Source organism: Anabrus simplex, chromosome 4, assembly GCF_040414725.1.
Source record: "Anabrus simplex isolate iqAnaSimp1 chromosome 4, ASM4041472v1, whole genome shotgun sequence".
Classification (NCBI taxonomy): Eukaryota; Metazoa; Arthropoda; class Insecta; order Orthoptera; family Tettigoniidae; genus Anabrus; species Anabrus simplex.
Genome location: NC_090268.1, coordinates 300,163,146 through 300,176,265, shown reverse-complemented (window position 1 = coordinate 300,176,265; position 13,120 = coordinate 300,163,146). Strand labels below are relative to the sequence as shown.

At 36.3% G+C, this 13,120-nt stretch overlaps 1 protein-coding gene across 1 annotated transcript in view; it reads right to left on the bottom strand.

Moving 5' to 3' along the window:
* Ent3 (equilibrative nucleoside transporter 3) overlaps nt 1–13,120 on the bottom strand; it is a 124,971-nt gene that overhangs the window by 16,364 nt on the left and 95,487 nt on the right. The window contains exon 7 of the mRNA XM_067146082.2: nt 2,146–2,333. Coding sequence (XP_067002183.2) covers nt 2,146–2,333 — 188 coding nt within the window. The remainder of the gene's footprint in view (nt 1–2,145; nt 2,334–13,120) is intronic.

Here is a 13,120-nt window from a genome sequence, read left to right as displayed (position 1 = left end):
TATTTTTGGGGGACATTTCCTAAACCATTCCCTCATTACCATTTCTAGAGCACAATTAAATAATAATGGTGAGAGCCCATCTCCCTGCCGTAGTCCAGTTTAAATTTCAAATGACTGATATTTCACCCCTAAACCTCACTTTTGATTTGGTGTTAGTGAGAGTCAATTTTATCATGTTTATTAATCTGGGGTGTAGTCCAAGGTGTCTTAAAATTTTAAACAGGGATTCTCTATGGATGCAATCATAAGCTTTTTTGAAATCTACAAATATTATCACCATATCTCTGTTTCTTCTCCTAAGACTCATGATCTGAACAGGACAGCTCTTCTAGGGTCTGAAACCTCCTTGATATTCTCCTAGTTATTTCTCAAGTTGTAAACTTGTCCTATTAAGGATGATTATTAAAAAGATTTTGTATGTTATGTCTAGGAGTGAGATTTCCCTGTAGTTATTAGGGTCGGTTTTGTCTCATTGTTTGTGCAGTGGGTGAATGAGGGCTGTTTATCCAGTGTTTATGGTAGTTCTTTAATCCAGATAGAGACAAGTTGTTGATAGAGGGCAACTTTTGCTGATCTTCCTGCATATTTCCAGAGTTCTGTAAAGGTCTGATCTTCTCCTGGTGCTTTGTAGTTTTTAAACTTATTCAGTGCTTGGTAGACTTCCTTTATTGTGGGGGACTGATGATCTCTGGTGCTGTTTTTATTGGGGTGCTGGTGTCCAAATGAAGGAGTTTTTCAATAAATTACAAAGTGTCCTTATTATGCTGTCTACTTATTCTTCTTAAGACTTGGGTAGATTTTTCTCTCTGTTTTACTAAATTTTGATAGGATATTTTTGGGCCTGATGTAATGGCCTTGCCTGATGTCTTTTCTCCACTGTTTCAACACACTCGCTGTTCCACCACTGGTGTTTTTTATGTGGTTTAATTGGAGTCAGGTCTTCTGCAATTTGTTTAAGGTTGTGTACTAAGTCTTCAAGTTTATCTGTGATTTTTATTTTTTCAGTTGCTTTTTTGGTAGTTTTGCATTGTTCATTGGCTGGGTAGGATCCATTTTTCTTTTAGTTTTAGGGACTTGCTTTTATTGTCTCCTCTAGAGAATGACTTTATTTTTAATTTCAACTATGTAATGATCTAAACCTGTGTCTATTCATTGGAAGACTTTGATGTTATAGATCTCTTTGTGGTAATATTTATCCTTGTAGATATGATCCAGTTACCATTCTCCTTTAGTGTAATCAGGGTGTTTCCATGTTTTGAGTTTTTGAGGTTTTCTCTTAAAACATATAGATTTTGAGATTAAGTTATGGTTTCTACACAGGTCAGCCAGTCTCTCTCCATTTATATTGGTTCTCTTGTGTGCTGGCCATTTTCCGATGATGTCACGCTATTTTCTTTCTCTGCCTAGCTGAGCGTTGAAGTCACCTATTAATAATTTAAATGGTGTTTGGGGATGTTATCTATGGTCTGGTCCAATAGGTCCCAGAATTCTTCTCTTTCTTCATGGTCTTTATCACTAGTGGGAGCATGGGTATTTGTTATAGTGTAGATTTTATTAGAGGCTTTTAAGGTGAGCGTTGAGAGTTGTGGAGATTGTGATTTGAATTCTTGAACATAAAATTCACAAAATGAAGGTCTGACTAGAACAGATGAAAAGCTTCCTTTCTTCCTTTAGTTAAGCTGATAATAAAAAATGTTTAATTTTCTTATAATATTACCAACTCAGCAGTGAGCATATTTGTACATCACTGAAAACTAATATTTTGCATACATAAGTTATTTCATATATCCAAACATCCTACATGTAAATCTAAGATAGCCAGGCTGAAAGATATGATAAATTTATATATGGTACTATGAAAAAATTAAAAGGAAAGAAGCATAATGTCCTCAGAGATCTCTACTAGTGCTATCTAGTCATGAGATCTAGAAAGTGTAGACCTTCACCTGTTTGAAAGAATAAAGTACAAAATTTAGACCATATTTAAATAGGAAGACATTTTGAAGTACGGTAGTATAATACATACAAGAATTATATAATAATGAGTATGCTAAATGGAGATATTTATTTTCAAATCACTGAAACATTCTGAAATTTCTTGTAAAGAGGGAACAGTCAAACTATTAAGTACAGTACTGTACTAACCTTTCCAACAAGATCCGATGCATTGAATACAGCCATAAGAATTACAGGCATCCAGTTGCCAAATTTGCAGCTCACAATTTCGGACTCAATACCTGGATAGAGGCAGAGTGTAACAAAATATGCCAATCCAATGGATAACATATATGGCCAGATAGTTTTAGCTACATCCCAACGTGCCATGAGACCTCCTAAAACATTTCATCAACATCACAGAATTAAAAATCTCTCTTAAAAAAAAAAAAAAAAAAAAAACTCATGACGTTAAGTTACTGATTAATATGGAACAAAGAATTGAAGTGGAACATTAAAACAAAGTCCAAACAAGCAATCAACAATTTCATACTTCATGAGAAACAAATTTACAAGCTACCCAATGACTACTCACTATGCTTATCATTCTCATAACACTTATGCACTACGCAGAATTAGTACACGTCAAGTCTTTAAAATTTCTCATGGACTTAAACCTCTACGGTTTTTCCTAAATAACCAAAAATTCTTCCAGATATGGATTACTATTTGAAAATATGTAGTCATCACCAACACATTATCAATCAAACTGAAGACATGAGTTAGAAATGGCTGTGGAAGTAAGGAGAAATTGAAGGAACTTACTAGGAAATTGAATCTAGCAAAGAAGTCAGCAAAGGATACCATGATGGCAAGCATAATTCGCGGTCACACAAATTTTATTGAAAAATGGAAGAGTATGTATAGGTACTTTAAGGCGGAAACAGGTTCCAAGAAGGACAATCCAGGAATCATTAATGAACAAGGGGAGTGTGTATGCAAGGATCTACAAAAGGAAGAAGTATTCAGTCAGCAGTATGTGTTGGTTACAAGGATAATGTCCAGACAAAGGAGGTGACTTAGTACTAAAGAAGTATTAAAATTTACCTATGACAACAATGACATTTACAATAAGATACAAAAATTGAAAACTAGAAAAGCAGCTGGAACTGATAAGGTTTCAGGGGATATACTAAAGACAATGGGTTGGGATATAGTACCATATCTGAAGTAATTTGATTATTGCTTGCATAAAGGAGCTATATCAAATGAATGGAGAGTTGCTATAGTAGCCCCTGTGTATAAAGGAAATGGTGATAGACATAAAGATGAAAATTACAGGTCAGTAAGTTTGACATGTGTTGCATGTAAGCTTTGGGAAAGCAATCTTTCTGATTATATTAGACATGTTTGCAAAATTAATAACTGGTTTAATAGAAGGCAGTTTGGGTTTAGGAAAGGTTATTCCACTGAAGCTCAACTTATAGGATTCCAGCAAGATATAGCAGATATCCTGAATTCAGGAGGTCAAATGGACTGTATCGCGATTCATCTATCTAAGGCATTTGATAGGGTAGATCATGGGAGACTTCTGGCAAAAATGAGTGCATGGAATTGACAAAAGAGTGACTGAATGGGTGGCTATGTTTCTAGAAAATAGAACTCAGAGAATTAGAGTAGGCAAAGCTTTATCTGTCCCTGTAATAATTAAGAGGGGAATTCCTCAAGGCAGTATTATTGGATCTTAATGTTTTCTTATATATATATATCAATGATACTGTATGTGTAAAGAAGTGGAATCAGAGATAATGCTTTTTGCAGATGATGTTATTCTATAAAGAGTAATAAATAAGTTACAAGATTGTGAGGAACTACAAAACGACCTTGATAATGTTGTGAGATGGACAGTGGGCAATGGTATGATGATAAACGGTGTTAAAGGACAGGTTGTGAATTTGACAAATAGGAAAAGTCCTCTCAGTTTTAATTACTGTGTTGATGCGGTGAAAGTTCCTTTTGGGGATCATTGAAAGTACCCTAGGTGTTAATATAAGGAAAGATCTTCATTGGGGTGATCACATAAATATGATTGTAAATAAAGGGTACAGATCTCTGCACATGGTTATGAGGGTATTTGGGGGTTGTAGGAAGGATGTAAAGGAGAGGGTATATAAGTCTCTGGTAAGACCCCAACCAGATTATGGTTCCAGCGTACGGGACCCTCAGCAAGATTACTTGATTCAAGAACTGGAAAAAATCCAAAGAAAAGCAGCTTGATTTGTACTGGGTGATTTCCAACAAAAGAGTAGCATTACAAAAATGTTGCAAAGTTTGGGCTGGGAAGACTTGAGAGAAAGGAGACGTGCTGCTTGACTAAGTGGTATCATCATCATCATCATTTCCCTTTATCCAGCTGTAGCCGGGTAGGGGCAAATATGTTTCCTCTCCACTTTCTTCGGTCTTTCCACCACTCCTCCTCCAACACTGTGTCCCAGTCCAGGTTTCTTTCTATAATGCTGCGTTGGATGGTATCCTTCCATCTCAATCGTGGTCGTCCACGGCCTCTCCTTCCTTGGATTTGCATTTCCATCACCTTTTTTGGCATTCTTTCCTTGCTCATTCGCTTTATGTGCCCAAACCATCTTAGTCGGCTCTTCTCTATTCTGTCATTCATTTTTTCCACTCCAATTTCTTCCCGAATTTTCTCATTCCTTATGTTAAAATACAAGTGCTTATTTGTAAGTTCACCTATTCAATACATAAAATACATTTATAATTAGGACTTCATCCTTGTTATAAATTCTATATTTGGTACATGTTTCGCCCGTCTTCCAGGCATCATCAGCCATAGTAATGTCTCAAGGTTAGTGTCGTTCAGACTTTAATGGTGAATGAACATAATTGCCTTCATCATTTCAAGTCTGAATGACACTATTGAGATTTAGACATTCAGTGTTTAAAAGAATTCAAGGATTTTATTGTAATTATACTAATTGAAAGTGTACAGATCTATCAATTTTCTTGTTCACAGCCAAGGTGTTATTTTACATACTGTGTAATAACTGATCTTCAATTACAATATAATATTTTGTAAATTAGTTTTAAGACCGTAATTAAGTACAAATAACTTATAAAGATTAAAGTCAGGATCGTGAACAAGAGGCGTGGAATGCTCAATGCAGATGTTGTGCTCATCTATGGCACAACTATTCTGCAGAAGTTCAGCTAGGAGGTGTTTGATCATCCACTGTACAGTTGTTATCTTACTCGCAGTGATTTTCATCTTTTCCTATACCTCAAGAAATTCCTGTCCTCCTGTCAGCATTTTGACACAGATGAAGTGTTGAAGACAAATGTCACATGCTGGTTCTATTCCTAGTTGGCAGATTTCTACGACACCGGCATACAAAAGTTGATCTCACAGTATGACAAGTGTAGTGGTGATTATGTCGAAAAATAGCTCCAACATTTCTGTACTGGATGCCAATAAAGTTTTTCATGTAACTATGTTGTCTCTTCACAATTAAATATGGAAACTTGGCCCTCATAGACAATATCTTGATTCCTTTGATTGAATGTGTTAATGATATCTTTTGGCAGGCTACCTTTGAGATCAACCAAATATTTCTAGTTATACCAATATATAAAATATCCTGGGTACTACGAAAGTAGGTGAAAACAGAAAAAATGAGTGCAGGAGAAGAAGACAACCTACAAGATGTGGTACACAAACAAAACTAAAAAGAACAAGGAAGAAGGTTGTGCCAAGACGTACAGCGAAAAAAGCTGTCATTGAGGCCGAAGTATATGTGCAGAGTTAGACACTAAAAGACATTAGAAAATAATCTGTTGCCTATCAAAAGCATGAGACATGAGACATCGAACACATCATGTGTATCAAAGACAAGGAAGGGTAATGAATTTAGGACAGAAACCAGATTCAGTAAGTGTTGGCAGAACTTCAAAGAAATATCAAATCATAGGTAATAAATTTTTCATTCATTCATTCATTATTTAGCTTCCATAGACTGTACAATTACGTACTTTGAAATATGCCAAAAGTATAGGAGTTGTTGAGTGATTTCTTAATACTAACAATAATATACCGTATGCACTTTCCACGTACATTTTTGCAAAAAAAAAAAGTGAAATCTGGAGGAATCCTCATAGCTCATCCCTCAAGTAAACCATGACTGAAGAAGAGTGGTGGCCTCTCTGGACTTATGAACTCTTTCACAGGTTTCTCAAGAGCTTGAATCATAGACCCTGTAATTTTGGCCTTTAAAACTTTCTTCAGTTGTGAACAATTTCTTGACAATGAGGAGAATCCTACGAAGTACATAGCTGCCATACCGCTGTAGGAGCTACCTCAATTTTCTGCTGCCTTTGTTGAAACATCAGGAAATGCCCAATACTACGACTGTAAGTTCTAAGTCCGAGATCTTTATTAATTAATCTGAACATTGATCATTATGAAATATTCATATCCTGTACCATAATTAACCCTCCGTTACACGCGCCGCGGAGTGAGAGTCCGCACTTTATTGTTCTTTGGTATGATAGTATTCGAATACAAAGGCTGTAACGGCGTGAGAATGTCCGAGTAATCGCCGAGCTGTCGATTACAGAAGTTTATATTGTCAACTGCAGACTTGCGGAGTCTGAGTCCGCAGGCGTGTATTGGTGAGTTGTTAATCTTACTCACTCTTTTGGTAAGTCATCCATTCTTCCGTTACTATTTATTATAAAATTATATACTTTTATTACCTACAAGTGTAGTAGTGGACTCATTTTGATATATTTTCTACTTGTAATTATTTACAGTGGGATAAACACGATATTACAAAATGAGCTATAAATAATTATTCTGCATCCTCTTTCCAAGGAGTTGATGCGATTTATTCCGAGAGTTATGGATCAAATCGAGCAATGTTTGGACGACGATGAAGTTGGTGCGAGTGATGACAGTGACCGGGACGTCGTAAACGATAGTGATCGTAATTCTGAGAGCAAGCAGTCCACGGGTGAAGAGCACGTAACTGAAAGTGAGCAGCATGAAATGTATGTTGGAGAGGACGGGACCCCATGGAATCATCGGCCTGTAATAGAAGGGTCAGGCAACCTGAACATAATATTATAAAACACCTGCCTGGAGTAGTAGGAGTTGCCATGAATACTGAGATGCCAGTTGAATCTCTGAAATTGTTCTTTACTGACGAAATGCTACAAGAAATCGTAACATGCACAAATCGCTATATATACCCTTGTGTCATACAAGTCAAGAAAAGACAAAGTTGTATTGGTTCTATCTACATTCCATGAAGACCATTCTATTGATGATGATTCAGATGGATCAAAACCCTCAATGATTACCTTCTATAATGACACGAAGTCGGGCGTTAATAAGGTGGATGAAATGAAATGCACTTACTCCATGGTCCACGAACATCATGACGTCGTGACTTCTTCTGTGCGATATACGTCAATTAATAGAATGTAACGATTACAATTTTATTCCAAGAAGTAAATTAATAACCAATTATTGTTAATTTACAATTAGTTTTGCTAAGTCCTGTGGTTTGCAGTTGATAACTTGTAATTTATCCTAAAGGACTGAAATGTTCTTGTAAATGTAGATTATATATAAATTTATCAATATGAATAAAATCAAAATAAAATAATTACGATATAAGACAGACTGACAAAGAGAAATAAGGAATTCTTGGAAAAAGAATTGAAATTAAAGGAATGGAAGCTTACAAACAATCGCGGACTGTCAGTCCGCGCGCATGTAGTGGTGTTACAACAGAGCGCATGTTTAACGGAGAGTTAACTACTTCCAAATGTGATTTTGGCAAATACAAAGCACCACTATTTTAATGCAAGACTGACCAACTCTTTCATGCAGCCAATCTCATTGAATCTCTGGATAGATAAAAAAATTATGATCTCCAGAGTTTTATTTTACAGCTACTCTGTTTTCATATTCAGTCCACTCCATGCTAACAAGAAAGGAGACACACACACTCTCTCTCTTTCATAGGTGAACACATAATAGTCAGAAATGAACTTCAGCACTTGCATAGTCTATGACTTTAACAACGGTACTTAACAGTTTTTGGATTGTTGACGATTGTTGATACCGTACATTCCGACAAGATCAAAGAGTACGGGCTACAGGCACATGGTAGTTGTGTAAACAAATACAAACTCAGCCGATTACTTTATTCTGATAATTTGTAGCCTAAGGTCCCGGCATACTTTGTACTGTACTTTGCACCTTCGTTCATACATCGATCAAAAGTTAATAATTAAATTCCTATAGGGCCTATCATAATAATATTGCAGTCCAAGCCCCCGGCGTAGTTTCGACAGAAATTATTGTAGACAACCTCTTATTTTTTGGCATTTAAGACACCTATATTCTCCGTCCCGCATAGTAGGGAAAATAATAGTAATCCATCAGCGGTAAAATTCAAATAACCACATTTCAGTTAAGAATTGTAGTGCAGATATGGTATATTTAGATAGTACAGTATCTTACCTGCTATATTCATGTGTATCTTTGTGTGTGTATCTATTAGAGCATAGTACTAATAATAACACTGAGTTACAAAATGACATTTTTTTTCAAGACTTTTAGTTTTGATGGGTGATTGTAATGTAGTTTTGCCTTCTGTTTATAAATCTGAAATCAAATTTTATGAATCATGTCAGGATTTTACAGAATTTCAAATTAAGTATTTACTTAATCTATAATATCACTTACAGCAAAGTTTGGGAATTAAACACCAGTAAAGTAACTATAACTAACTTAAAATAAAAAGAATCCAGAAAACAATTTATTATTTACCTTGTTTGTGAACATATAAAATTAAATTCTACAAATGGCAAGTCCAGGATACAATTTTCATGACTTAAACTCTCTTCCTTTTGCTGCGGAAATGCGATCTTCGTGATCGTCTGACGTGTTGCAACTCCAGATTGTCCCTCTTCATAGACCAGCAATAGTCAGCTAACATCACAGCACTCCACCTGCCCTGATAACGTGTTTCTATCTCTTTCATGTCCTGGTGGAACCGCTCCCCATGTTCTTCACTAAAATCTCCTAAGTTTTCAGGGAAAAAGTCGAGGTGACTATGAAGGAAATGTAGCTTGATACTCATATTACAACCTAAATTTTTCATAGCCATCAACATATCTTCTACGATTTTCTTGTAATCCGGGTGCTTCCTGTTCCCCCCAAAACCGTTTATCACATTCTTGAAACTTATCCAAGCCAATCTTTCCTCAAAGGTCATCAACGCCTCAATTTGTTCATCTGTCATAAGGCTCCGTATCTGTGGTCCCACAAAGATTCCTTCTTTTAGTTTTGCATCAGACAGGAAGGAGAATTTCTGACAGATGTACTTAAAACAGTCACCGTCTTTATTCAATCCCTTTACAAACTTTTTCATGATCCCTAGTTTAATATGGAGAGGTGGCAGAATGATTTTTTCTCATTTCACCAAACATGATCTTATTATATTCTTGTCTCCTGGATCCATTGTTGTTCCAGATGGCCATTCCTTTCTAACCCGGTGTACATCACATCTACGGCTGTCCCACAGGCAGAGGAAATATGGATACTTTGTGAAACCTGATTGTTGTCCAAGAAGCATTCCTATAACTTTTAGATCACCACATACAATCCATTCGTGCTCTGAATAATTAATTGCAGTTAATAACATTGCAAGGGTTTCATAGTTTTCCTTCAAGACGTAAGAATACGCTACAGGTATCGAACCATACTTATTGGTGATGTGTAAGAGTACAGCTTTGATATTATTTATGGTTCCATCGATAAATAACCTCCATTCATTCTTGTTGTATGTAATTCAGTATTTTGATACTACTCCCTCAATGTTCTTACAGTAAACAAGAGGACCCTCTTCAGTGAAGTACTCATAAAATTCTTCTTCTCTTGTTCGGTACCAGGAAAATGTTGTACCTGGAGCTAGCAGTCTTTCCTCCTTTAAACAAGAACCCAGCATTTGTCACAACTCCTTTGAGAGACCCAGATCTCTTACCAAGTCGTTTAGTTCACATTGAGTAAACAACTCTGGTTGTAGCTCTTCTGTGGTTATCAAGATTTCATCGCTGTCACTAGAATCAGATGATGATGATGATTGCAGGGTTGCTGGTGGGTTACACACAGGAATGTCAGGTCCATGTGGTACAGGTCTGATTGCTGATTTCAGGTTTGGATATGCAATGCTTTTAATACTTTTCTTGTTATGGCCTTCAACTTTTACCATACAAAAATAACAATCATCGGTGTGATTTGTTTGCTCTCTCCACACCAACGGAATTCCAAAAGGTAACGACTTCTGCTTCCCCTGAGTCCATTTTCTTAATCCCGTAACACACGTATGACACACGCAGTGCGGCGCAAACCTTTTATCTTGGTCGCCTAACTTGACACTGAAATATGCCGGGTAAGCTTTCTTTACAAATTATGTTATGTTCTCTCTTCTTGATTTCAAAGTCAATGAGCGGCAAATGAAACAAAAGGAGTTGGGATTGTTTACACACTGTCGTCTTGAGGAACTCGCCATTTGTAGACTGATTTGCACTTGTAATATGTATTAAATAGCTATTTAGAGCACGTTTCCAAACAAAACTAAACTAGTTGCAGTGTTCCTCTGTAAACATAGACATCAGATTATCGATTTTACTGCAATTGATTGTTTTTGATTACTCTAATGCAGTGGCGGCTCGTGTATATCAGCAGTGGGGGGCGTGCCTTAGTTTCATAATTCCACAAATATCTCAAGTTCTTCGAACCATTTTATCAAGATACATACTTCGAACACTATACGGTGCAATGCATATGCAATTATTTTGATTATTATTATTATTATTATTATTAATATTATTATTATTAATGCAATTTAGTACAAGATAGTACATACCTTCATCCTCTGTTCATGTTCTGGTCCAGCGGTTACCGTTTTTGGTTGCTCTACAGGATGTCCCGCGTTTGATGCCCAACTCAACCAGAGAAATATGAAGCATTGATAGCATTTGGTTCTTGCTACCCCATCCTTGACATAAGAAGTAGAAAATCACCTAATGCTGTGGGTGGAAGAGCGTAGAAGAACTGACCACCCTGCCGCAAGTTAAGTCCTGCACAGGATGCCTGTTCTCTGCATGTCTCTTGTTCCAATTCCTGGCGCTCAGTATGAAGATACTTGCTGAGAAATTTCCAACGTCTCGCAAAGAGATTATTTCTATTTCACAATGTCACAATAAAATCACGACACTTTTCCCTAACATAATTAACATGAACAAATGGTTTGATACTTAATTCAATAATTTACACAGACCTCATTCACCAACCCTAATTTCTATAGGCAAAATCCATTCGCCGCTATTTCAATTTCACAAATTTGTCCAAAACTTTCATGTAAAAGTATGTAGTTGATTGTATCATATCTTTACTTATAGACATCATTGCCAAAGCGTTCAATCTCTCATTTTTCATTGTGTTCCTAAGAAACGATTTTATGCGTTTCAAAGTGGAGAAACATCTTTCTGATTCAGCTGTTGTCATAGGGCTGGTAATGATAATTTTGAGAAGTTTATGAACTTCACCAAAAACAATTGACAATCCATTTTCCCTCAGAAATTTAAACAAATTAATTGCTCCTCTAATACTCCGAAAATCTTCTCTTTGGTACATAACTTGCAGTTCTGTTCTGAGTTTTTCTCTTTCAAGCATGGAATAAAATGAACAGACATGATTAAAAGATGGTAGAATGTGCCTCAAAGTGAACATCATTCAATAAAACAGAAATTTCCAAATGGCCAGTAAACAAAATCTCTCTCTTACTTGCATTGAAACCACGTCACATATTTCTTTGGCTGATACTATTCGTGTACTATGTGGAGAAATATCATCCCTTTTCCTCTTTTGATCCGGTTCTGGGAAGTTTTGTTCAATTTCCCTGTGAATTACATCAACTTGTGCAATCAATGTCATTTCTTATTTGAACACTATCTTTGTTTCGGGACTGAATTTGATTATAGAGATCAACATCAGGAAATAGACTGTGGAACATATATAGCCAGAAAACAAATTCAGGATCACAAAGAATGCGTCTTAAGCCACTTGGTTCATTTAATGTGATCTTGTTGGTACAATTCTCTTCAATTTCTTAACCCTCCAAGTGGCAAGTGCCTGATATCAGGCGTTTTATGCGTTTGTCCAGTGGCAACGCCTGATATCAGGTGTTTTGACATGCTCTTTATTTTATTTCGATAATTGAATTATTTTTTATCGAAATGTGCTAATTACGAATCAATTGAAGGAGAAATGTTCGGCCATAATCATGAAATAGTTTGTATAATAGCATCGTACACTAATCTAGTGTAAATCGTTGCCAAAGTAGCGTCATAATTTCGCTGTCTTGTGCTACCTGCTACATACTCAGTGGCCGGCCACACGTATGTCTCAGCTGAGCCAGCTATATTTAGTCACCAGTTTTCCTTCTGATATCAATCTGAAGTGTTGATATGCATTCATTTCAGCAATACTGAATCATTTCTCCACAGGAACTGTGAATCTTCAAATCTTCAAAGGGACTGTCTCAGATTGTTTTAGGTACAAAACTTGAACCTAGGCAAATCGTTTACTTTAGGCAAGGTGACGTTCTACTGATTGCTTGTAAAGACACGAAAACACGGAAACCAGTTTATTGTCTCATATATGGATGTCACGCTGAGGAAAATGTTGTAAGGAGTTGAAAGGGAAATGAAGGGTTGAAACCACTACTGATTCACAAGTACAATATCTTCATGGAAGGTGTAGATAATAAAGGTAAGTGCATTTTCCATGCTACTTGTTCCAGACCCACTAGAAGGTACTGGAAGCAAATTTTTTCAAATCTTCTAGATATAACATTATTTGACTCATACATCCTATACATAAAGAACACTGATAAGCCTTTAGCAAAATGAGACTTCACCTATGTGTTGTGTGCTTGAAAGTAAAGAAGAAAAAGAAGGAGAAGAAGTCTACATTCTGGTGTCGAGGATGAAATGGTGGTATTCGCCAGGGGTGTTATAAACTAGTGCACTTCTGGAGGCCTCACAATCATGGAGTGAAAAGAAAGACCCACCCAAGTGACTCTAATTGAAATGT